Below are 27,162 nucleotides of genomic sequence, written 5' to 3' on the forward strand. Positions count from 1 at the left end.
CGTCATAACTTTTATATGCCTGTTGTCTTTGTCCATGGAGTTTTCTTGGCAGGGATACTGGAGTGGCTTGCCGGTTCCTCCTCCAGGTGGATCACGTTTGGTCAAAACTCTCCACTATGACCTGTTCATCTTGGGTGCCCTGCTCGGCATAGTTCATAGCTTCTCTGAGTTCTTCAAGCCCCTTCGCCACGGCAAGGCAGTGATCCATTAGATTAGATAAATTTATTGTCATTGTCCGTATATACACAGTATACACAACAACGAAAATCAAACACCCAAGACCGGATTCACATACACATTTGCACGTATCTTCAACACTCTCATCCTATTCAGACATAATCTATTTGAAGGGGTCTCTGCTACTATATATATGTAAAACTCTCTCCTGGTTTTTAAAGCAAAGCTGGCAGCGAGACAGATGGCTGCCAGTGACTCATCTCAGTGCTCCATTTTCAGATCCTGTGCACAGCCCAGCCGCGCAGATGCTTCATCCCGTTCCCGTTTGCCAGATCCACTTGGGGTGTGTGTGTGTGTGTGTGTGTGTGTGTGTGTATAAAGATATCGAAATTAAACCGGCATAAATCCATCAGCCTCCGGGCCTCTTTGACTAGCGGCATAAATCCCGCGGAAACTGATTGAGCGAGACAATTGAGAGCGTCTTAAATCTGGCTCGTAAAAATGAATGCCATTAAACTAGGAAAGACGGATGGCGAAGGAGAGGCGATTGACTTTGAGCAGAGAGAGGTGGCAGCAGGCTGCTGTTGAGGGGACCCAGGTATGCGGATCCCAGTGTTTTGTTCCGGATGGTTCTTATGGGGGCTGTTCAGAATACATAAGCCCCTCTTTTGCAGATTCGTGTATCTGCACATGCTGGCCACACGATCCGGAAAATCCGTCTGTGGACAAACACAGGCTCCTTCGGACTGAAAGCGGAGATGAGCGCTGCACCCCATACAGTGGTACCTCGGGTTACATACGCTTCAGGGTTACAGACTCCACTAACCCAGAAATAGTACCTCGGGTTAAGAACTTTGCTTCAGGATGAGAACAGAAATTGTGCAGCGGTGGCACAACGGCAGTGGGAGGCCCCATTAGCTAAAGTGGTACCTCAGGTTAAGAACAGTTTCAGGTTAAGAACGGACCTCCGGAACGAATTAAGTACTTAACCCGAGGTACCACTGTGGTTGAATTCGACTGGACTTAACCTTCCAGGGGTCCTTTCCCTTTCCCAGAGCTGACTCTTAATGGTGTGTCCTGGTGGTCTTGCTCTGATTTTCCCTTTCCAAGATACTTTCCCCCAGGCCAGGACAGAGCCATAGCTGGGGGGGGGGAGGGGCTATCCAGGTTTTTGCCCCTGGTGAAGCCTCCAGAGGGGTACCATTGATGCTCCCAGCTGTGTGTGTGTGTACACAAATGCTTGTGGGAGGGTACCAAACAGGGTCTTTGACCTGGGTGAAATAAAGCCTAGTTTTGCCTCTTGTCAGGGATAGGGAACATCAGGAATGTGGCCCTCTTGGGCTCTCTGTCAGGCCCTTTGGACTCTCTCCAGACACGCCCCCTCCTTGAGTATTGATTCCATGGTTGGGATGAACTCTGATGTTGCCTTTTGCTTGCCTGGATGGGGGTTAGAGAGGGGTTTGTTTATAAATTGACCTGCTGTACAAAGGTAACAATTCAATGTGTTCCTCTGCCCCCTCTTGCCTCTTCTCTGGCCCCACCTACCGCTCCCATGTGGGTCCCAGATGGTTGCACAAGAAGATGCAATGTCTGGAGCAACAGGGCCACGGAATTGTGGATATCAGTTTGTAGGGAAAGCCTCACATTTTGCAGTGCCCCACAAACACAAAATGCTGCCAAGGTGAGGTGAGGTGGGGAATAAACCCCTGCTAAACTTCGGCACAGGTTTGGAGAGGATCCCAGATTTGGGTGTTCATACTTAATGGGTCCATGAGATGTCAATCAGCCAGAGGTCTGGTTGAAGAGGAGTGTTTTCCAGCTGGCGCCTAAAGATATGTAGTGAAGCCACAGCAGAAAAGGCCCCTTCCATAGCTGTCAACGTTTCCCCTTTTTAAAGGGAAATTCCCTTATTCCAAATAGGATTCCTTGCAAGAAAAGGGGAAAGTTGACAGCTATGGCCCCTTCTCGTGTTGCCACCCTCAAGATCTCTAGTGGAGAAGGCACATGAATAAGGGCCTCACAGGATTATTGTAGATTCTGGGTCAGTTTATATGGGGAGAGGCAGTCCTTGAGGTATTGCGGCCTTGAGCTGTTTAAGAATTTATAAGTCAAAACCAACACTTTGAATCGGGCCCAGAAACTAATTGGTAGCCAGGCCAGTCGGACCAGGATTGGTCTAATATGCTCAAATTGTCTTGCCCTGATGAGCAATCTGACTGCCAAATTCTGCACCAGCTGAAGTTTCTGAACCGACTTCAGAGGCAGCCCTACACATTCACTAGGACTTCTTGCACACCATGCATTTAATGCACAGCTTCTTGCCCAAAGAATCCTGGGAATGGTAGTTTACCCCCACAGAACTACAATTCCCAGTACCCTTACAAGCGACCGTTCCTAATTTTCTTTGGGGAAGGCAGAAATATGTGCAGCCTGGGCATGGCGTCTTCTCCCAAGCTCTGACAAGTTTCCATTCCCAAAGCCTGAATCTCCCTGCCTTTAAGGAAACTCTGGCCCATTTAATGAGCAATCTCTCAAACAGAGGTTGCCAGACACTATATTGCATTACCTCCCCACCCCCACCCCCTGCTAGTAGTTTATGTGACACTTGTCCAGCAGATCAGTCTCTCAGGCCTGGGAACAACCTGTTCAGCTGCGGTATGTGGAATCCAGTTGGTTGATTATGCCAAAGCAATGAGTAGCCTGGTTTTGAAAGCTGCCTTGCTGTGAACTTCAGAGACTCTCGCCTTCTGTTCTTGAGTGCCTTAGTTTACTCTTCTCTAAAATGGGTCCATAATGTCAAAGGGGGTTCTGCACCACCAAACTCGGTCTGCCGTTATACAGCCCTCACCTGCCTGCCTTCTTGCTTGCATCCAGTCGAGGGGGCGGCCCTGGTTGCCAGCTTCCTCCTCCGTAGTCTCAGTGTATGATTTAACAGGGAGGCAGATAGGGGACAAAATTAGAACTAGTTGAATCTGCCTGTCATCGACCAGTCCCAATGGGCACCACCCACCACAGCCCAGAATACTTGATTCCATCATCTTTGTTGCCTTTCTGTATATTTTGCTTTGCAGTATTGGCTTTGCAAGGTCCAGAAATACGACCATATCACTCTGGAGTAGGGATGTTGGAGAATTCTATCCGAAATGGAAATTGTTGCAGTGTGCCTGTTCAGCTGAGGTCAGGAACAGAAATGACGCAAGCAAATACGAGCACTACCGGTATTTGCTTTTAATTGCTCCCCCCCCCCCCCAGTTCGCAAAGGTTACATATTCACATTGTTTTCTGCATTGCTTTCGGTGTTTCACTTCCATTGAAATGCATTGATGTTAATTACACAATTGATGGTGCTAGCTTCAGTGGAAGCAGGTTTCAGAAGAAGCTGAAATGTAGTGGAAGAGAAGCGGTGCTGTTTGCAGTGTACACAGCACAGGACGGAGATCACTGCCTGGAGCAAATCGACTTATCCTGTCTTGACTTGGGGATAATGTTTACGTTCTAATGCTTGAACCTTGTTTTGTTCTGTAGTGTGCTGGGATCACCTTTTTTTTTTTTTTTTTTGCTAAGCAGTTGTCCTCCCAGTAGGTTTTGAATGGTTCCCATCTTCCAGCCTCTGACCCCAAGCAGAGAAGGGGCGGCACAGATTTCTCTACAATTCTCTGACTCTATGTTGCCGTTGCAGAAGGATCTAAGGCTGTGTATGCAACTCTTCTCCCTCTTTCCAATGTTCAGGTTGTGGGTGCCAATGATCTACAGTAGTGTAGATAATTCACAAATGCAAATTCGGAAGTGCAGAGTCCCTTTGTGATAGTCACAGCCACGCCCCCTCGCAGCCACACCCCTTCTAAGATAATTGTATAATCTTAGAAGGTTGCATAATCTGATAAACAACAACAATAATTACGGAGGTATTGCAACAATCAATGCAGATCTCTGCATGTTGCCCTTCAGCGAGATCTATTTTCCCTTTTTAACATAAATTGATTTTTTTATTGAGATTTTCTCAGACAATTAAGGAATAGATACTAACAAACACAACAAATCTTGACTGTATTACTTGGACTAAGTTCACTGTCGAGATCTACTCTATTCTGGGCACGTTCACGGGCAAATGATTTGGAGTGTTGTAATACAAAGTGTATTCAAAGTGACTGAAGTTATGTTTTTCTTGAAGTTTCATTGTGCGTAACAGCTTTCAGACCGTTCTCTCAACACTGAAGCACCTTGTTTTCAGTGTTCCTAAATGCTTAGCTGTAGAGTGTACAGAACAACTCCTCCTCTGTATTCTTCCTGTGTACCTTCTTAAGCATGACCCCAGGAGCCAATCCTCAGTAGCTGACTCATCTCCTTTCATACTGATTGGCTCTGATCAGCACCCAAGGTGCATGCATTCAGCTGGAGGCTGAGATAGTTGACCTTAGAAGGTCTCTTTCCATATCTGTGAATCTGTCTAAATAAGCCACAGTGCTGTAAAACCTTTTCTAGGGACAACCAAAATGTCATGAGCAAGCTTTCCAAAACTCATCAGGCAAGATGTTGAACAGGGAGGGGAAAGCGGGGGTAGAGTAAGAAATGATGACTTAATTCCAAGCCTGCAGTTCTTAAGACGGAATGCAGGAGGCAACCTGCAATGCTGACCTAATTGGATTAATCTCGCTGCGTGCGAGACAGATATTCAGCGAGACTTCAAGACAGCTAGGATAAAAAAGAAAAGCAATAACAATTGTCACTCGTACGCATTTCTGATTCCACCAGACAAAAGAAAAGGCAATAGCGATCGTCATTCATACGCATTCCTGATTCCGGAGCAGAAAATCCACAAAACAATAATATCAGCATCCACACACCTTCCAGATTCCACCCAGACACAAACAAAATCCTGTGCCACCTAGTGGTGAAATTAAATAATGACATTATCCGCAGGAAGCCAAAGTGGGTGGAATTGCCAGGTCCACTGTAGGCACGTACCATCAGATTCCACAGGCTAACTCAGTGACAGCAGGATTAGCACCACCATAAGAACATCAGAGGAGCTGGCTGGATCAGGCCAGTGGCCCATCTGGTCCAGCATCCTCTTCCCACAGTGGCCAATCTCTGGGAAACTTGCAAGCAGGACCTGAACACAAGAACATCCTCCACTCTTGCGGTTTCCATCAACTGGAAACATTGCTGCCTCCAACCTTGGAGGCAGAGCCTAGAGTAGCCATGGATAGCCTTGTCCTCCATGAATTTATCCAGCCTTCTTTAAAGCCTGGGGTGGGCAGAATTCTGACAGCCACCTACGGGAAGGAGCTGTAGCCCAGTGGTTAGAGCATTTGCTTTGCATACTGAAGGTTCAAGGTTCCATCCCCAATGGCCTCTCCAGTTAGGGCTGGGAGAGTCTCCCCACCTAAAATCCCAGAGAGTCACTGCCAGTCAGTGTAGGGACTAGACTAGACTAGGGAGCTTCCTGTGTTCCAAAATGACAGATCAAGTTTTTCACTGCTCCATCCTTGTCTTGCCTCCTGCTCCAGCCCCTTTTACAGTGTTGCAGTTCTTTCTGGAAGCTGTCAGCAGGTTTTTATGGGTGTGGGTGAACTCCTGGCTGCTGCTTCTTTCATATGTAAATAGAGGCATCACCATCAAAGCAGTCAGATGGCTGTCTTTCTCCCTTTCAGACTTCGTTTTTGCATACTCGAAACCAACGCCAGGAAAGGTGTTCAGGATATTGTTCTAACGGGTTATTCAGTTACGTCTTCCATATGCCATCTAGCCAATGACCAGACCTGCCCCAGGTGGACAAGGTAGCCCAGCGGTCAGCAACCTTTTTCAGCCGCGGGCCGGTGAAGCGTCCCTCAGACCATGTGGTCTGAAGAAAAAAAATGAATGAATTCCTATGCCCCACAAATAACCCAGAGATGCATTTTAAATAAAACCACACTTTCTACTCATGTGAAAACACCAGGCAGACCCCACAAATAACCCAGAGATGCATTTTAAATAAAAGGGCACATTCTACTCATGTAAAAACATGCTGATTCCCGGACCATCCTCCGGCCAGATTAAGAAAGTGATTGGGCCGCATCCGGCCCCTGGGCCTTAAGTTGCCTACCCCTGGGGTAGCCAGTTCAGCTGAAGAAAGTCCTTTGTTGTTGTTGTTGTTGTTGTTGTTGTTGTTGTTGTTGTTGTTTAGTCGTTTAGTCGTGTCCGACTCTTCGTGACCCCATGGACCAGAGCACGGCAGGCACTTCTGTCTTCTACTGCCTCCCACAGTTTGGTCAAACTCATCCTGGTACCTTCGAGAACACCATCCAACCATCTCATCCTCTGTCGCCCCCTTCTCCTTGTGCCCTCCATCTTTCCCAACATCAGGGTCTTTTCCAGGGAGTCTTCTCTTCTCATGAGGTGGCCAAAGTATTGGAGCCTCAGCTCCAGGATCTGTCCTTCCAGTGAGCACTCAGGGCTGATTTCCTTCAGAATGGATAGGTTTGATCTTCTTGCAGTCCATGGGACTCTCAAGAGTCTCCTCCAGCACCTTAATTCAAAAGCATCAATTCTTCGGCAATCAGCCTTCTTTATGGTCCTGCCTGCCCCCAAACCACTGGAAACAAGAAGAATAGCAGATCAGTTGGCAGAGCACCTTTTGTTTACATGCTGGAATGGTCCCTGTTTCCATCCCTGGCACCTCCAGGTGAGGGTGGGAGAGCCTTATTCCCCATGGTTTTGTCTAATCCCTCTTCTATAGCCACACAAGGAAGTTACTGTCTCCTGCAGGACTGAGTTCCATATGTGATGCAGGAATAACTTTCTTTTGTCTGTACTGAATCTTCCAACACTCCGTTTTGCTGCATGGTCCTGGGTTCTGTGAGGGGGCTGGAGAACTTCCCTCTATTCACTTTCTCCATCATGCCTAGGGGAAGGGTGAGCGATCCAAGAATCACCTTTAGAAACTGGGCAACGCTTTCCTGAAACAATGTTAAGGGGAGATAGAATCTTTCAAGGTAATGTGGGATTTTGTTCTGCTTTTGCAAAGCATCTATTTTGTGCCAGCATTTTTACCTTGATGATGTGCTTTTCTTTCTTCTTTCTAAAATAATGCAATAAAGTAGTGCTTAGCCAAACTAGTCATTAATTTAACTCTTGGCATTAGCATCCAGCAGCTGCCAAATCAGACTGGTTTTGGGGTTTTTTTTAATGCACTTAAGGCTACGTTCCTGTAACTTGACCTGACATGGTTGGCAAAGTCAGGGTTGGCTCCCTGTTTCTGAATGGCACAATTCAACCACATTTATGAAAGCTATTTACTGGAACTCAGGTGTTTGCGTGTTGCTGTTGTTTTTCAATAATGAGATTCTTGTATTATGGCAGAAGGAGAGGAGAAAGAAAATTCCCATCTGCTTTCTCCAACTTGCGCATAATTTTACGACTGCGGACATTGTGCCCTTATACAAAAATTGACCTCTAGTTTTTGTGCCTTATGTACATTCTTAATTCCATTGTTGTTCCCTGATGCATTCACTTTTTTGGGGGGGGGGGGTCGCAGCTGGAAGTCACATGGTCTTGACCCAGCTTACCACACACTGAGAGAATTAGGCTTGCAGGCAATGTCTTTTTTTGTATGAAGGCCCCCACATACTAGAAGAAATGCGACTTAACTTCAAGCAAGGCAGGAAACAAACTGCCTCTACAGAAAGAGGAGGAACTCACATCTGGAAAGATGGTGTTTTCTGCCTCTTCAAGAGAGTGACGGTAGACAACACCCGCCTGAGGGCACCCTAGTTGCCCCCTCAGGACTACTGTTCTGGTGGGTACCAATGGTACTAATAATAATCATAGAATCGTAGAGTTGGAAGGGACTATGAGGGTCATCTGGCCCAACTCTCCTGCAATGAAGTACCTTCTGGTACTTCTGAAAGTTCTTCTTTGTGTGGCACATAGTTAAACTATGGAACTTGTTTCCATTTGAGGCAGTGATGGCCACCAACCTGAACTGTCTATCAAAAACTTCACTCTTGTGGTTTATCACCACAACAGCTACTCACTTTGGGTTTTAGTAAAGCAAACAGTCTAATTTGTCAGGGCCTAAATGATATCGAGCGTCAGAACAACTTGGCCGCAATAAGGAAATTTTGCCCATGGTATGACTGTTTTCCATCTTCCCATTTTGACTCTCTGGCACCCTATCTGCATAACCTAGCAATTCTAAAATATAGATGCGCTTTTACTCTTGCAAGATTGAATGTATTGCCCTCGGCTGTACTTGAGGGATGATTCCAACAGATTCCACACGAAAAACGCTTCTGTCCCTGTGGAGATGGCAGTACCGAATCGGTGGCGCATGCCCTTATGGCTTGCACTCTTTATAAAGACTTGAGGAATGAGATTATCACCCCTCTTTTATTGTCCATTCTAGGTCACCCAACCACTGCCACAGTATCCTTTCTCTTGGCAGATCAAAATGAGCAGGTGACAGCAAAGGCTGCAAGGTTTTTAGCTGCGGCAATCAGAATAAGATCCACTATTTGACTATTGATTCAAAACCCTATATTTTATTTTATATAATTGACTTTTTATTTCTATTCTTTGTATATCATATTGTTGTTTTATTGCTATGGTCGATGGCTGACGCAAATAAAGATTCATTCATTCATTCACCCTCGAACAGGACCCGAGCACAAGAGCCCTCTCCCCTCCTGTGGTTTTCAGCAACTGATATTCAAAAGCATTTCTGGCAGTGAAGGCAGAGCCAAACCATCATGGATAATAGCCATTGATAGCCTTGCCCTCTGTGAATTTGTCCAGTCCTCTTTTAAAGTCATCTAGTTGGCTTCGTGTGAGTTTAACTATGCATTGCATTAAGAAAGTTCTCTCTTTTATCTGCCCTGAATCTTCCAGTATTCAGCTTCAGGTTCCAGCACTGTGGGAGAGAGTCTCAGTGACGTCCCTTCTCATTCTTGAGGTCCTGAGGATAGAACCTAATACAGTTGTACCTTGGAGGTCAAACGGAATCCGTCCGTTCAACTTCCAAAACCAAAGTGCAGCTTCTGATTGGCTGCAGGTGGTTCCGGCAGCCAATTGGAAGCCATGGAAGCCCCATTGGACATTCGGCTTCCAAAAATAGTTTGTAAACCGGAACACTCACTCCCGGGTTTGTGGCGTTCGGGAGCCAAAATGTTCAAGAACCAAGCTGTTTGAAAAGCAAGGTACAACTGTAAAGGATTCTTGTTGCTGAACTAGTTGTGCATGTGTCTTTGTAAGACAAAAATGGTCTTAACTGACCACTTAAGTGTCCTCATCAACATCCCAAAAGAATGAGTCAGGTTGCAAGAGCTGCCACTAAGTGATGGGTCCCTCCAGGTTAGTGGTGGGGCCTTTCCTCCACCGTCCCTCACCCGGCCTGCTAGGTAGCAGAACAAAAACCATTGGGGTACAGCTGAGCTGAGCTGCAAGCAAGCTGGAAGCTGGAGGCACAGAGATCTGCTTGCTCTGTGCTCGATCCAAAACTGTGCTGAACGAAAAAGCAAGATCTGTTGGGGTTATTAATGCCGTGAGCCTCTCCATCTTATGCTCAGGTTGTACTTATGCGTAAATGAAACCATATGTCCTAAAGGCAACATGGTCCCTGCTGACCTTTATTCCAAGGAAAATGAACCTGGAACCCCTGGAGGTTCTTGCTGCTTGGTGTGTGATGTTATGAATTTGGGAGCAGGGAGAAAACTCATCTCCGGAAGTTGGACATTAGTACTTTTCCAATGATTGGCAGAAAATGTACAAAGCTGGGAAGCTGGATCATTCTGTGCCCTGGATGGCAGTGAGAGCTCTGCCCTGGGAGATTTTATTTTTATTTTTTTTTATTTTGCTTGGCTGGAAAAGCTTGCGAGGCTCTGATCTCCCTCCTGACATCTCCGCAGAAGGAGGGAGCGAGGGGGAATTTATTGGCAAGCTGACATGTGATGGTTTCTAATGGGGTTGCGTGTCTGGCAAAACAACCTAATGACCACGGTGTTGACAAGCAGGCTTCTTGATTTGTGGCTGCCTCCCCTCCTGGTCTCCCGCCCCCTTGCAGGCTTTCTTTTTAAGATGGAGCCGCTGGTGGCTGATACCTGCCAGCCCATTAACAGCAGCCCCTGTCAAGGCTGGAAGGCAGGAAGGGAAGACCAAGGGACTCGAGGCAGGGGAGCTGTTTCTGGAGGGGGGATCTTGTGACAAATTGGTATACCTCCCTTGTGATAGGTAACGGTGGGGGAGATGCAGGAGTTTGCAAGGGAAATTTAGCCCAGAGGAGAAAAGTAGGCCTAAGCAAGAAAACAAGGAGAAGTTTGGGAGCTGGCTTACCTTGAGTCAGTCTGGTCCCCCTGCTGTCCCCCTCTATCCTTTCCCAGTCGCCTTCACTTGGGCTCCCTCCCTCTTGTCTGATTAGTTAGTTAGTCTGGGAACTGCTATGTTAAGTGCTAAATATCCTTGCTGTCTACCTAGTGCTGATAGCAGGGTTTCCCACCTCAGCTGGTCAACTGAGAGTCCTCGGAGTTCCTGCACCCTTTTAGAGAGACGCAGCTCTTCTAAGTTGCTCCCCATTTCCCTGTATGGGGAGACGTCTCAGAGGCGCCTCCCTTGCTTACCCATGCCCTCCAAGTGTCCTGATTTTCCAGGGACAGTCCTGGAATTGCAGAAGCTGTCCCAGGTCTGTTTTGATCCCGGGATGCCTTGGTCAAATGCAGGAGAAACTTCCTGACATAGAAGTTTGAGAAATGTTGGGAGGGTATTCTTACCCAGGTATAGTCTCCCTTTGCGGCATTTTGTCATTTTTTAGTTGATTGACAGATATACCATCTGAGCGTAGATGGAGGCACAACTCCACCCAGTTGCTTGTTGGAGATGTTGATCACTGGATCAAATCATTGTTGAGTAGATTAAATAGTTTCGATTGGATTTCGAAGAAATGTACAATTAATTGCACCTGTTTTGAATGTTGTTGTGTTACTATATTCTGTAGCGCAGTGATGGCCAAACTTGGCCCTCCAGATGTTTTTGGACTACAACTCCCATCATCCCTAGCTAACAGGACCAGTGGTTAGGGATGATGGGAATTGTTGTTCCAAAACAGCTGGAGAGCCAAGTTTGGCCATCACTGTAGCAGGTCCTGCAAACCGCTATTATGAATAATGTTGTTTACAGGGTAGCGGGCACTGGGGGTGAGTTTATGGAACCAGGGGGACAGAAACCTGAAAAAGTTGGGGAAACACTGGCTTAAGCACTCCCGCAGACTGCCAAATCCAACATCCCGCACCAGATCTTTAGAGAAGGAGGCAGCCAGCAGCCCCAATTTGCAGTCCAAAATCTCTGCCTCCATCGCTTTCTCTGCAGCTCAATGTAGCTCGAACTACAGTTTGCTTTGGTAGATTGCAACATCCTAGACAGGGACGGAGAACTTGTCCACCACCACCACTAGTTTTGGGGTATTTCCAGAGCTCCCTGGAAAGAGGGATTGATTGTTAAACCACTTTGTAGGTCTGTGAAGGGAACAATGCTCTCCTAACAATCCTCAGCATCTCAGCTGCCATGATTTTTCTGGAGGGAAGTGTTTAAAGCATTAATATGCCACTTTAAACAGATATGGCTTCTTCCTCTTCTTCCTCTCTTTTCCAGAAAAGAGATCTGCCATCTTTTTTTCTTTTCTTTTCTTTTCTTTTTTTGGAAAAAGAGAGACAGAGAGGAAAAAGAAGATGCCATGACTGTTTAGAGTGATATGATACTGCTTTAAATGTATACCTGTCAAGTGCCCGGAAAAGCGGGACATCCTGTTTTTCTCTCGTGAGATCTCAGCAGCCATTTTGGGTGCCGCTCTCATGTTGTGCTCTCACTCTGGAGATAGCACTTTTTGGGAGCTGAGATCTTGCCCTCCCAAAAGTGCTTGGGGGGGGGGGCATGAGCACAGTGTAGGTCACGTGACTCGCCCGGAGAGCATTCTGGAAGATGTACATCCTGCTTTTTGCATCAGAAAGAGTTGGAAGATATTTAAATGTGCAGTGCAGACAGAGCCTGACAGAAAGATTCTTTGTGATTCCAAGTGGTTCGGGTTTAGTCTTCATTTCCACTGTGGCTCCAACCCTGTTTCCATTTAAAGGAAAGCAACTTTATTACCAGGCTTTCTCCTAGCTTTTTAACCCATATTGCCAAGCCTGCTCCAAGAGGATGGCTGATGGATAGTACACATGCTGTACACAGGGAAACAGCTAGGCAGGGGCTATCACTGACTGCTTCTTCTCCCCCAGCATCTAATGCCTGAGTCAGCTGCCTCACTCTGCCTAACAGCAGGGCCTGTTTACACCAAGACCATTCATTCCCCACCCCTCAGTTCAAAACATGAATATGAACCCATTTTACAGACGTAAAGACTGAGGATGAGAGTTCTCTTCCACTTCTGTCACCTGAGAGTGCAGGGATGGATGCGGGAACTGAACTCCTTCCGCACAGAGATGCAGATTTGTGTTTCCCCCATCTTTTCTCTCTTTCACCGAGAGCTGTGAAAAGAGCTTTTGAGCCTCTTCTCTCTCCTAAATGTCATGACAAATCCAATTCTGCAAATCTGCACCATTTGACAACTTCAATGGCTTTGCCCATCCGCCCACTTTTGAGGCTTCTCCCTCCACCCCCCCTCAAAATAAAATCCCTTTTTTATTATTTATAATGAGCTGGCAGAATCAATGAAATCGGTGACAGCTGCAAAGATGTTACACTTCATTGTTTCTGTTGTCATTCACTTTGGCGGGATCTTTAGAAGAGAAGGATCAGAGAAGAGGATTGACTCCCAGGAAGCGTCAAAAGGCGGGGGTGGGGGAGAATTGTAAATCCACCTGCTGCTAAGCTCACCACACACAGCGCAGAGCCCCCACCCCACCCAGAAATGGAGAACTACATCTTCTATCAGCCTCAGCAGGGGAGAACCTTGGGGTCTTAAATTTCAGCCTGTTTCCCCGTAGCTTCACTTTTCGCAGTGAGGGAACCACCAGAAGGGCCTCGGAGCTGGACCTCGGGCTGAACGAGGGGGGTGGAGATGCTCCTTCAGGTATACTGGACCAAGGCCTTTAGGGCTTTAAAGGTCAGCACCAACACTTTGAATTGTGCTCGGAAACATACTGGGAGCCAATGTAGATCCTTTAGGACCGGTGTTCTATGGTTCTGGCGGCCAAGTCCCCCGCTGAGCTGCTACATTCTGCATTGGTTGTAGTTTTTGAGTGACCTTCAAAGGAAGCCCCACGCAGAGAGCCTTGCAGTAGTCTAAGCAGGAGATAACCACATCTGAAGCTTGCAGATATTTAACAGAGCCAGTGCTTTGTTCTATCCAGCGTGATACCTTTATTTTTTTAAACACACACACACACACAGCTTTATTGCAGTCCATAGACCCCAAAATACACAGTACAGTCAAACCAAATACACAGTACAGTACATACCGATTTCTGATTTTTACAGCCTCCAAGAGGAATTTTGCTACAGCCAGTGTAAGAGCATCAACCTTATCCTCAAGGACAGTGGTGGCCAAACTTGGCCCTCCGGCTGTTTTTGGACTACAACTCCCATCATCCCTAGCTAGCAGGACCAGTGGTCAGGGATGATGGTGTCCCAAAACAGCTGGAGGGCCAAGTTTGGCCACCACTGCTCAAGGAGAACCTCAACATGGAAAGAGTCATCAATTTCAGGTTGTTCTGTTAATATCAGGTTGATTAGATGCCGTCTGACCTGTTTATACAGACTGCAGTGTAATAAAATGTGTTTCGTACATTCAACATCCTGAGAACGTGGGCACAGCCCATCTTGGTATGGGACACCAGCCAATCTTCCCTTATTGTTCTTTCCTTTCCCTCCTCCCTTTCCTGCTTTGTAGGTAAGGAAGATGTAAAGCAGACCTCCAACCCAAGTCCCCACAAGTGTGTTCAGCAAGCCTCATATTTTCAGCCGGGCAATGCCTAGCTCTGTTCACACGTTCCACAGAGGTCTGCTCACTTCGTTGTATTCCAAGGCTGGGGGACCTGGTGCTACATCAGAACTGACATCCAGCAACTGATGTCTTGCAGAGGCATTCTGGTCATTCGAGGTCTGGAGAATCGGGAACCTTCAGGTGAATAGAGGAACCGCCTTCCCTTCCCCTCTCCTTCCAGAGGCTGCAAGCCAGCCAGGACAGGGCCTGCGTGCACCGCCAGCTCCCCATTCAGAGAAGACCCAAGGACTACAATGGAAGAGAATGTGTTCAGTGTACAGCAGATTCAACCCAATGTCATTTCCGTGAAACTCTTCAAGCGCAAGGTTGGGGGTCTCGGGTTCCTGGTGAAGGAGCGTGTCAGCAAGCCGCCGGTGATCATCTCTGACCTGATCCGAGGAGGGGCGGCTGAGCAAAGTGGCCTTATCCAGACCGGGGACATCATCCTCGCCGTGAACGGGCGCCCCCTGGTGGACATGAACTATGACACCGCTCTGGAGGTCCTGAGGAGCATCGCCTCCGAAACCCACGTCGTCCTCATCTTGAGAGGCCCAGAGGGCTTCACTACTCACCTGGAGACGACCTTCACCGGGGACGGGACGCCCAAGACCGTCCGAGTCACCAGGCCCCTGTGCGCCACCTCCCCGTCCGTGGTTGACCTCCCGGCCGGCCTCGGGATCCACACCAAAGATCAGCAGCAAAGAGGTGACCATACAATGGGGGGCTCTGTCAGCTCTCGGTGTACCCGGGAGAACGGGCAGGGGGATGAGTCCCTGGTGCACGTCAACGGGGTGATCGCTGGGTCCGTCCCCAGGGACTCTCTGAAAGGGAGCGGGGACGTTTCTGACCGTTGCCTCAACGGCAGCGTCGAGAACAGCGAACTGTTGAAAGAGATTGAGCCGGTCTTGGACCTCCTGAAGAGCAACAGCAAGGAGCTCAACGGAGATGCGCAGCACAGGATGGTCACAAGAGACGCAGAGGTCCAGGTGGATGGGTACGTCCCTTAGCTGTGCACGTCTGGTGATGTGATACGCAGAGAGCCATTGTGGTGTAATGGTTAGAGTGGTGGGCTAGGGCCTGGAAGACCAGGGTTCGAATCCCCACTCAGCCATGGAGCTCACTGGGTGACCTTGGAGATCTCTCAGCCTAACAACCTACCTCACAGGGTTGTTGTGGTGATGAAATTGGGAGGTGGAGAACCATGTACACCGCACCTTGAGCTCCTTGGAAGAAATGATGGTATATAAATATAATAAATAAATGTGTCTGTAGGACTTGGTTCCTCAGAAAGAAGCACTGAGAGCAGAAATGATAAGGGTTATCAACTGTTTTATTCATTTTTAAAATTCTTATTTATAATTATTTATTAATTTGTCTATTTATTCATTTTTTTTAATTCTTATTTATAATTATTTATTAATTTGTCTATATATCTATATCTATATCATCTATATCCATATCCATATCCATATCCATATCCATATCCATATCCATATCCATATCATCTATATCTATATCATCTATATCTGGCCTTTCTTCCAAGGAGGTCAAGTTTATTTCCCCCTCTCTCCATTTTATATTCACAACAACTCTGTGAGGTAGGCCACTTTAGGCTAAGTGACAGTAAGTTGCCAAATTTGCTTCATGGCAGAGTTGGGATTTGAATGCTGGTCTCCCTGAGTTGATTTTTTAATATATATACCGGTATATGTATTAGAAAAGCTGTTTTATGGATTTAAGCTTAGTTTTATCGGAATTAATCATTTCCCTTCTTATTCAAGATTCTTATATCCCACCCTACACCCAGTTTGGTGCCCAGGGCAAATAGATAAATGACGGTATAAAACAGTGCATTTTAAAGAAAAATTGTTACTGCCAATATAGATGTATTTTTACCAAACGGCTTCGACGTTTTTAAATCTGAAATGTGGGGTGCTAATATGGCCAATAAATAAAGCAGAGGTGCTTCAGGGGGCCCCTCCAGACCGGGGGGGGGGCTTTTTGCTGGTGTAATGTGCAACATGCCATTGACCCAATAGTAATGCGCTGGATTTATACTGGACTGTCCACACATCATTCTGCCTCATTGGTACGTTACTCAGGTTATGTCTCATGAATGCAAGGCAGAGTATATTGGAGAGAATGCAACCAGACTGGTACAACATTCAACACCTGGTGGTTCTGCTGTGTCAGGGACTGGACTGAGGAGGAATGGTGGGAAGCGCTGCCCCGCTCCTCCTGAACCTTCCTGAGAAGTGGAAGGCGGTCTTGATTTGCAGCGGTGGTTTGAGGAAGGTCACAGGTGAACAGAAGACGTGGGAGGTGATGGGAGAAGAGAAGGGGGAGACAGAGACAGATCAGCCAGCTGACACGTGATCACCAGAAAGCATTCCTGATCCCCCTTCTCCCAGAACCCAGCATTGAAAGTGCAAGAGCAAAAGACTCATAGACGATTAACCCCTGACGGCCACCATAAAGGGAATTGGCGTTGCTAGGGAGGGCAGCCCAGTTGGAGCAACACCATTATTCGGGTCGCTGAACCCTCAATATCTCTCCATGAATCTTGAATAAATACAGTGGTGAGAGTGCCTTGTTTTTCCATTTCCAGCATCCAGTCGTGAGGGAGGGTGACCGGATTCCCAAGTCCGACTTGCTGCATGGTTCAGAAATGGTGGGTCTGAGTGTTTCAGGAGACTACACTAATAATTGTAACAGTAGTAATGATAATGATGCACAAACAGTGAACCCACCCCCAGGCAGCTGAAACATTGGGTATACATAATAAATAATAACATATTCAAATCAACCATATGCACAATTTTATATACGTTAACGCTCCTCCATCCACAAGGTTTATTTAACTTTTAACATTTTAATTGCCCCAAATTGTTCAAACCTACCCAAATAATTCAATATCTTCTCAAACCAATCCTCCTCTTTCTCACTGACCTTAAACCCTTTCATTCTGTGTACCTTCACAACTAGATATTCTAAAATTATAATATTATTCAGTTTTTTCCTCCATTGGTTCACCCCTAGCTCTTCTGCCTTTTTCCAATTATTTGCTATAACCTGTATGGCTGCAGTTATGATCAGTTTTACCCATTTACATTCCTCTTTTGTTTTTAACTCAGTGCTACTCAGACTAATAAGAACCATTAATTTAGATATTCCCACCTTCCTACCCACAATTCCTGATATTTCTATACCAACCTGTTTCCAAAATTCATTAACTAATGAACAATGCCACCACATATGACTGTATGTTCCCATCACTATTTGTGTCTTGGTTGTTGGTAAAAAAATAAAAATCTAAAATTTACATTAAAAAAAAGATGATGATAATGATAATGCCCCGCCCATCTGGCTGGGTAGCCCCCAGCACATAATGAAAACATAATAAAACGCCAAACATTGCAAACTTCCCAATACACGGCTGCCTTCAGATGTCTTCTCAAGGTTGTGTAGTTCTTTGTCTCCTTGACATCTGACAGGAGGGCGTTCCACAGGAAGGGTGCCACCACCAACATGGTGAAAAAGATTGCCTGTCCTGACTCTGCTTCTCTCAATATTTGCAGAAAACTCAAATGTACAAAGACCTGGACTTGGTAACTGCTGCCTGGTTAGAGGTAGCGAGCCCATCGCTAGAAGGACTCCACATAGTTCTCATTGCAGGGACAGTGGTCCCAAGTCTGGTCTCTTGAGGCAGTTAAAAGTGAGTGGCGAAAGCAGGAGGGACAAGTTTGTAGTCTGTGAGACCCCTTCTTGCGCTGTGTGCTTTTCCATAAATGCTTTTGGTTAGATTTCTTTCTGAGACGCCTGCCCAGCTAAGCAGCCATTGCTAAATTGATGCATTTAGTATGTTTGTGAGATTTCCCTGCTAACATGCAGCAATTGGTTGGGCACTGTATTGTGGTTATGTTAAAGCTCTTTTGCAAACTTATCATGGGCATAGTCAGGATTTCTGTTGGGGTGGGGGAGGAGGGACAGGACAACTACCTGTCACCATCATCTGTCTGGCTCTGTCTAGCAGATTTGGAATGGCATTTCTCAACTACCGTTGTTTTAAATTGCTTTCTTTTGACCCCCAAGTGCTCAGAAAAATCTGTCAAAATCTTCAGATATTTGAAAACTAAGGAGTTAAATAATAAAAAAGAACATCAGGGAGTACCTTTCATGCAGTTAACAAGCATATTTTGCAAAATTACAATGAGCACATGTTTTTTCAGCTTATTTTTTTAAAAAAACCAAAACTAAAACAAGTTTCTTGGATTTGCTGAAAACCTTTCACAACATCATCCGAGTGACCACAGTGAGCATTTCGATTTCAAACATTCCAATTATTTCTATTTTTAGTTAATTTTTTTTAATTGACGTGATTTAGGGGGGTCAGCTGCCCCCCTGCTCCCCTGGCTACCCCCATTATGTATTGTATGATGTTGTGATGTCATGGATTTTTTATATAAATATATAAGGTAGGTAAGGAGCCCTGCAGGATCAGGCCAAAGACCCATTGAATCCAGCATCCTTTTCGCACAGTGCCCAACCAGATCCCCAAACGGGGAAACCTGCAAGCTTGAATCCCACAGGGTGGTAAACTGACCTGGGATAGCTCAGATTGTAGAGCACGAGACTCTTAATCTCAGGGTTGTGGGTTTGAGCCCCACATTGGGCAAAAGATTCCTGGACTAGATGACCCTCGTGGTCTCTTCCAACTCTACAATTCTATGAAACTTTCAAGATGCCCCTCTGGCTTCTGCATAATAGTTGCAGGATCATGCTCCTGAATAGCTATACCTTCTGCTTTGCATCTTCCTTTTCTTTGCAGCGCTCTATATTTCCTTTGCTGAAGCACGAAAGGGGTCTGTAGTTCGAGGATAGTGACTTCCCTCTGTTTGCTGGCTCTCTCTTAAAACACACACACACACACAAAAACTGTCATTAAAGCAACCATCAGCAAATGGTGCCAATTAATTAATGCTTGCCGCCCTAGTTTCATGGAATTAAAACGAAGTCATCACTTTGACATACCTGAGCGTTCACTAAATTCATTCATTCATAGTTTTTTTAAAATATATATTTCCCCCAACTTGTTAAGATTGTCTCAGGTGCCTGTCTCAGGGAAAAAAAACACCACTAAAAAAAGCTGACAGGTTTGGCTTCTTGTCATCTTCCTTCCCCTCCCGCCCCCTCGCCCCCACCTTTCATTGTCGTCTTTTCCTCATAAATGAATGGCAAGAAGGAAGTGATCAAAGCTGCTAGGATCATAATCCCCTCCACACTTCATTCTGGATAAGCAAAGCCACTGAGACTGGATGCAAAGTCCTGGTAATGACTGTGGGCGGTGCTCTCATTCTGCATCCCACCTTCAGGCAGGATTGGGAAGGAGAGAGCGACTTAGAGGGGTGGTCCTACCCCACAGGCCATCAGAAGCCAAATATTCAGCTAGGTATGGGCAGGGCTGTTGGGATGCGGGTGGCACCGTGGTCTAAACCACAGAGCCTAGGGCTTGCCGATCAGAAGGTCAGCGGTTCAAATCCCCTCGACGGGGTGAGCTCCCGTTGTTCAGTCCCAGCTCCTGCCAACCTAACAGTTCGAAAGCACGCTAGTGCAAGTAGATAAATAGGTACCGCTCTGGCGGAAAAGTAAATGGTGTTTCCGTGTGCTGCTCTGGTTCGCCAGAAGTGGCTTAGCCATGCTGGCCATATGACCCAGAAGCTGTCTGCAGACAAATGACGGCTCCCTTGGCCAGTAAAGTGAAATGAGCACCGTAACCCCATAGTTGTTCGCGACTGGACTTAACTGTCAGGGGTCCCTTTGCCTTTATGGACAGGGCTGGGTATAATTGGGGTAGCCCAGTCGGTAGATCGTGAGACTCCTAATCTCAGGCTCCTGGGTTTGAATCCTACGTTCCTGCATTCTAGCGGTTTGGACTGCTAGATGACCCTACCGGTCCCTTCCAGCTGTATAGTTCTATGATTCTATGTGCTTTGAAAATACAGAAGCATTACAGTTCTGCACCACAGTAAACCCAGATTTGGAGACGGAGGGAAGCCGCTATCTATGATACGTATAAATTCTGCAAATATGCAAATTGTTGTTTCACTTTCTGCAGGGTTTGCGGCGTTGCACCCAGCAGTTTGCACCACTTCTTGTCGAAACAGAAACTTTTACAAGCTCCTGAAAAAGAAAGGGGGGGACTGTGAATAGGGGTTCAGCGGTTAAACCATCTGCCTTGCATGCAGCATTATTCAAGTTTGATCTCAGCTGGCGTTTCCAGGCTGGGCTGGGAGGGACCCCTATATGAAACCCTGGAAAGTTGCTGCCAGCCAGTGTAGACAGTACTGAGTTAGATGGACCAGCCTTTTTCTACCAAGGAGCTCAAGGTTCTCCCCTCCCCATTTCATCCTCACAACAACCCTGTGAAGCAGGCTCGGCTGAGAGACAATGACTGGCCTCCAAGGTCACTCATTCCCTGTGGGGATTTGAACCTTGGTCTCCCAGTTCCTAGTCTGACCGTCTAACCCCGTGGTTCCCAATGCGGGGCACAGGCCCCACAGGGGGGCAATTTGATTTTTAAGAGGGGCAATTTGGAAGCTCGTTGAGACCAAGTTAATGGCCTTTTAGGCTTCCTCTACGTGAATAGGAGTTCACTTTTTAAATAATAAGAATTACAGTGGTGCCTTGCAAGACGAAAAGAATCTGTTCCGCGAGTCTCTTCGTCTTGCGGTTTTTTCGTCTTGCGAAGCAACCCTATTAGCGGCTTAGCGGATTAGCGCTATTAGCGGCTTAGCGGCTATTAGCGGCAAAGCGGCAAAGCGGCTATTATCGGCTTAGCAGCTTAGAAAAAGGGGGGGGGAGCGAAAAAAATCGCAAGACTCGCAAGACGTTTTCGTCTTGCAAAGCAAGCCTATAGAAAAATTCGTCTTGCGAAGCGCCTCGAAAAACGGAAAACCCTTTCGTCTAGCGGGTTTTTCGTCTTGCGAGGCATTCGTCTTGCGGGGCACCACTGTATATGTCATGGGGAGGGAGTGTGTATCAGGATTTTAGAGATGCTTAGTTGGGGCATGGCCAATGAAAGGTTGGGAACCACTGGTCTAACCACTCTGCCACACTGGCTCTCTCCTGTGGGACAGAATTATGACCACATCCCCCAAGGATGGAGCCTTGTGAGCAAAGACTCCATCTTCATCATTTTGGTTGCCTACCAAAGCTATCACCCAGGGTGCAAACTCCGATGCTCCCCAGACAGCATGTGAGATGGCAAGGAAAGTCTTCTTCCCCACCCATGAGAGGTTGGGTGGCCATCTGCCATGGATGCTTTAGCTGAGATTCCTGCATTGCAAGGGGGTTGGACTAGATGACCCGTGGGGTCCCTTCCAGCTCTACTATTCTGTGATTCTATGAGAGGCATTGGGGAGGCATTCTACCTCCTCCCAGCTCCTGGGTAAAAATAGAGCATGGCTCATTCAGTGCCCAGTAACCTTGTTCTATTTTTCCCCCTTGCCTAAAGATGGCTGTCACGTCGTATATCCAGCTCCCAACGATGCCATCTAGATAGACATCTGTGGTGAACTCCTTACAACCATTCGGAAGCATTTATTTACATATAGGAAGGGACATTGCTTGGTATCAGAGCCCACACATTGCACAGAGGAGATCCTGGGTTCAACCTCTGGCATCTCCCCGGGTAGGAAAAGCAATCAAGCTGCAAACTTCCTTTAAGAGCAGTATGATTTCCCCAGAGGCTATGGGATGGCCAGTGGAGGCTAGGCCATTTGGGCAAATTGGAGCATTGCCTCACTGACCTCAACCTGCCCTCAGCCAAATCCCACCCTACCAGCCAACTTCCTTACAACTAGTCCAAGGGATGGCACTGCCTGCCAGCTTCCTCTTCCTTAGTCTCCGTTGTGCTTTTGTAGAACACAGCAGGAGGGAGGATGGGGACAAAACTAGAATTTGTTGCTTCTGCCTCTCATTGTCTCTGGCGCCACCTACTGTTAGCCTTTCTGCCTATCATTGAAGCTGGCACCACCTACTGTTGACGCAGGTGGCGCTGTGGGTTAAACCACAGAGCCTAGGACTTGTCGATCAGAAGGTCGGCAGTTTGAATCCCCACGACGGGGTGAGCTCCCATTGCTCGGTCCCTGCTCCTGCCAACCTAGCAATTCTAAAGCACGTCAAAGTGCAAGTAGATAAATAGGTACCACTCCGGCGGGAAGGTAAACTGGCGTTTCCGTGCGCTGCTCTGGTTCGCCAGAAGCGGCTTAGTCATGCTGGCCACATGACCCAGAAGCTGTACGCCGGCTCCCTCGGCCCACTTGAGTCGGCCACAACTGGACCTAATGGTCAGGGGTCCCTTTACCTTTACTGTTGAGTTTCCTGCTTTCTGCCCTGCCAGCCCCAATGGGCGCCAGCCAGCACTCGGTGTAACCAAAGCTCATGGGGTTGACTCAGCAATAGAACGCTTGCACTGCAGGCATCAAGTTCAAAGTTTGAGTTGGTCTTCCAAGGAGCCCAGATTGCCGTCACCATTCAGTGTGGACAGCACACTGCTAGGCAGCTTCCTGAAATAGGTGACCATGAGATTTGTCCCCCGGCGCTGGTGGATATGTCATTGCTTGCTTAGCTTTCTTCCTGAAATGCTAGTTGGGGTTGTTATGTGCAGAGACACAGTCAAATCATCTGCTCTGTGATTGGCGCATGGGCTGCACCAGCGGAATTAGTTGGTATCTCCACCCGGAACGCAGATGGCTTCAGCTCCAAGTCACCCTGTCACTCACCCAAGGAGGGGCGAACATCAGCCACGGGGGCTGCGAGGAGTCCAGGATGACTCACTCGCTTGGAAACAAAAGTCAGCAGCATCAGCTGTGGGGAGGACTCAGGTCCCTTTGGGGCAATACACAAATATGCACAGAGAAAGAGGGAGAGGAATAAATAGCAGGGCAGAGCAGGGCACAGAAAGCTGGAAGGCTGGAGATGGAGAAAATCTAGTGCCTGGAGAGATGAGATATCCGAAATGAAACAGGTAGCTGTCGTTTATGGCATCTGATCTGCTGGCAACAGACTTTGCAGGCAGCCCATCTTCCCATGGAGGACAGGGGGAGAAAGACAGTTTGGTTCACGTTTAAAAGCCAGCCTGCCTCATTTAAAATCCTTTGGAATGGGCACTTCTCTGAATTTTGCAATGCACTTCTGCAGACAGGTGTTTGCACAGTGGTCAGAGTACCGGACTAGGACCCAGAAGAGACCAGGGTTCAAATCCCCATTTGGCCATGAAGCTCTCACTGGGAGCCAGTCGCCAACTCTCGACCTAATCTACCTCGCAGGGTTGTTGTGGGGGATTAAAGGAGGAGGGAGGGAGAACTGTGTGCCACCTTGAGTGCCCTAGAAGAAAAGGTGGGGAATAAATGCAATAAGTAAATTAATGTGCTAGGGTAAAGTGTAAACGTATAGATCAGTGATTATATTATATTATATTATATTAGGAGGATTTCACTCATAGGTACACATGTTGGTTAGATAAATGGCATGGAGACGGTGGAGAGAGAAAATATTTTATCCCTCTCTCATAATACAGTGGTACCTCGGGTTAAGTACTTAATTCATTTCGGAGGTCCGTACTTAACCTAAAACTGTTCTTAACCTGAAGCACCACTTTAGCTAATGGGGCCTCCTGCTGCCGCCGTGCCGCTGGAGCACAATTTCTATTCTCATCCTGAACCAAAGTTCTTAACCTGAAGCACTATTTCTGGGTTAGCGGAGTCTGTAACCTGAAGCGTATGTAACCTGAAGGTACCACTGTATCAGAATCCACGGGCATTCAATGAAGCTGAGTGCTGAAAGACTCAGGAGAGATAAAATAAATTACTTATTCACTCCGTACTTATTAACGGGCACTGTTAGAAAGTCAGGTATATAAGTTAGGCGACAAATGTCTCCTTAAACCAAGGTTACATTCCAAATCATAATGTCTAGTTGCCATTTGGGGGCAAGATGGCTCTAAAGTCTTTTTTTTTTCAAAGGATGGGCTGGCTGTGATTGATTCTCAGTTAAACATCTGACTAGTTCAGATGACAACACTGAGCTAGGTTAAGAACTTTGAGAATTGAAAGAAGGAAAGTCACTTGATCCAGGGACAGTCCACCTAACTATCGGCCTATTCCAACCTCTCTCCTTTTAATGGTGACACGGACCATTCATAAAGTAGGGATATTCTTCACAACTGTGAACAGGGCAGTGGGGTGGGGTAAATGAAGGCAACCTGCAACAATTAACTATAATGTTGTTTACTGCTCCTGCTCAGGCTGCGCAGAAAAAGCATTTTGGTTCCTGAAATTCATTCTGGTTGTACAGATAAAATATACCGTATTTTTTGCTCTATGAGACGCACCAGACCATAAGACGCATCTAGTTTTGGGAGGAGGAAAACAAGAAAAAAAACCATTCTGAATAAATAAATAAAATCCCTCTTGCTGTTCTGGCTTCTGGGATAGCTCTGCAGCCTGCATTCGCTCCATAAGATGCACACACATTTCCCCTTTATTTTTTAGGAGGGAAAAAGTGAGTCTTATAGAGCAAAAAATACAGTAACTCATAGAAATCTACAGGATGAGATATCAGTGTATGTCAGCAGTCAAGATCCAATGATCTCAAGGCATGCAATTCCAGATGGTGGAGATGTCAGAAGCCATCCTGGCGCCCAGGCAACTTCGCTTGGCTGCAAGTAGTCGATAGCCAGGTGCAAAAGGCGCCTGGCCCTTGGCTAATTTCGAACCCTGCCCACGGGAGGCAGTGGTGGCCCCCAGCTTCTATGGCTTTAAAAGAAGAATGGACAAATTTGTGGAGGAGGAGAGGGCTAGCAATGGCTACTATCCACAACGGCTACTATTCACAATGGCTTCAGAATACAAGCTGCTGTAAATTGCAGGCAGGGATAGTGTTCTTGTGCTCAAATCTTGCTTGTGGGATTTCCCATTTGGCCCTCTGTGAGAACAGGATGCTGGACTAGACGAGCCACTGGCCTGATCTGGCAGGCTCTTCTTACATTGAACAAGTTGTAAGTGGAAAACATTGTGTTGTGAAAATCATTGCTCTGGAGTAGGATTAGTGGAAGGGACTAAGCTTCTCACGGAGGACTTTGGGTACTTCCTGAGCTCTACGTTGTCCTTGCTGCTAGATCTTTTTATTTATTCTTTCTTTCTTTCTTTCTTTCTCCCTTTCCTTTCTTTTTCTAATTCTAAATCTGCCCTCAAGTACATCCTTGTGGGTTAGCTGGTGGATAGCAAGGCAAAGCCTTTAGATTCCCTTCAGTCCTACCTTTGCCTCCCACTGGGCACTTGAGCTCTTTATCTTTGCACATGATGGTCTCATGTTCTCGGGTAGGAAGTGTTTGTCCCTTTCTTCTGGGTACATTTCAGACTTGCCTCTGTTAATTGCAGGCTGGCAGGAGGAGGAAGAGGGGGGGGGGGGCTTTCTGCTTTCCTTTTGATCCCCTAGGATCTGGGCCAAGCCCCACCTCTCCAAGACCCCAGATCCCCTTTTCAGCATGTTCAGATTAGATCAGCCTCTTTTCTTGCTCAGTCGAATTGAGATGTGCATGTCCTCAGAGGACTTTGTGGGGGAAACTCAAGCTCTTACTTTTGCCAGGCCTGCCAATTGTGAAATAGAAATATTAGTGACCGGACAGGGAAAGCCGTCAATTGCCTGTGGAAAGATCTAACCAGGAACTGAAGTTCTCTTCCTCCTTGGGACTTTCAGACAAAGCTGGGCAAGTGAGGAGTTGTGGGAATGCTGACAAGACAGAGGAGCCTGCCTCAGGGCAGACTGGGTCTGATGCTGGGGCTAAACTAGACTCCCTCTGTGTGAGAGAGATGGACAGACAGACAGACAGAGAGGGAGGATGTGTTTTAACTGAAAAGTAGCACTTGGAGGTTCTGAGCAGGAGCACAGAAGTAAGTGGGGAGGAGATACTTAACCCTCCCCACCCATTTTCCTGCAGAACCTATCTCCCCTACCTCAGCTATTTCCCCACATGAAGGGGAAAAGGTCAGGTTCTGCAGGGAGAAAACCAACTGGACTGAGGGCAACTTTGAGCTGACCAGTTATGGGAAAGGTAAGGGGTCAGCTGCCCTCTCCTCTGCTGTTTCTTCACTGACACTGGCAACTCCCCGTGTTTGATTTTCAGTGCTGTATGTGGGAGCAAAGGAGGGAGCCAGAGGGAGATGAGCTGTAGCTCAATTGCAGAGCATTGGTTTTGCACGCAGAAGGGCCTGGATTCCACCCCTGGCGTCTTCAGGTAGGGCTGGAAGATGCTAAGGAGAAGGGACCCCTGACCATTAGGTCTAGTTGTGGCCGATTCTGGAGTTGCAGTGCTCATCTCACTTTATTGGCCGAGGGAGCTGGCATTCAGCTTCCGGGTCATGTGGCCAGCATGACTAAGCCGCTTCTGTTGAACCAGAGCAGCGCACAGAAACGCCAATTACCTTCCCGCCAGAGCGGTACCCATTTATCTACTTGCACTTTGACGTGCTTTTGAACTGCTAGGTTGGCATTTTGCACAGTTGCTCTTTGGGATGCAGACTGTGCACACATTAGAAGCATGGTTAGAGAACAGTGGACATTGCCCTGCCATTATGCATAACCTCCATAGGCCATGAAAAAATCATGCATTAATGAGGAAATGTGCATTAGGGTCCAAGTGGAGAATATGCACATTGACTTGGCTAATGTACCAAAAATACCCTACCTGTGCTATTGAGTTGCATGCCCCTCATCTGTACCAATTTAAGCAGGGCATCCTGTTTTGTGGGGGGGGGGTGCATGCTCTCACACAAGTCACCTGGTTCCCACCAGTGGCGTTGCGTGGGTTATCAGCACCCGGGGCAAGGCAAGTAATTTGCGCCCCCTAACCCATGGATTTGCGCCCCCTAACCCGTGGATTTCCCTAACCCCTAGTTGTTGCGCCCGGTGCGGCCGGTCCCCCCTGCACCCCCCACGCTACGCCACTGGTTCCCACGAGATTGCAGCCG

General features: G+C 47.1%; 1 protein-coding gene across 4 annotated transcripts in view; it reads left to right on the plus strand.

Annotated features, from left to right (window-relative positions):
* Window positions 1–27,162, plus strand: part of NOS1 (nitric oxide synthase 1) — a gene marked incomplete at its 3' end in the record, with an annotated part of 182,087 nt that overhangs the window by 91,013 nt on the left and 63,912 nt on the right. For all 4 annotated transcript variants that reach the window (XM_079956371.1, XM_079956372.1, XM_079956370.1 and 1 more), the window contains exon 2: window positions 14,039–15,125. In XM_079956371.1, the coding sequence (XP_079812497.1) occupies window positions 14,386–15,125 (740 nt within the window). In that variant the 5' untranslated portion in view covers window positions 14,039–14,385. The remainder of the gene's footprint in view (window positions 1–14,038; window positions 15,126–27,162) is intronic.

Source organism: Podarcis cretensis (assembly GCF_951804945.1).
Source record: "Podarcis cretensis genome assembly, chromosome: 16".
NCBI classification, from domain to species: domain Eukaryota; kingdom Metazoa; phylum Chordata; class Lepidosauria; order Squamata; family Lacertidae; genus Podarcis; species Podarcis cretensis.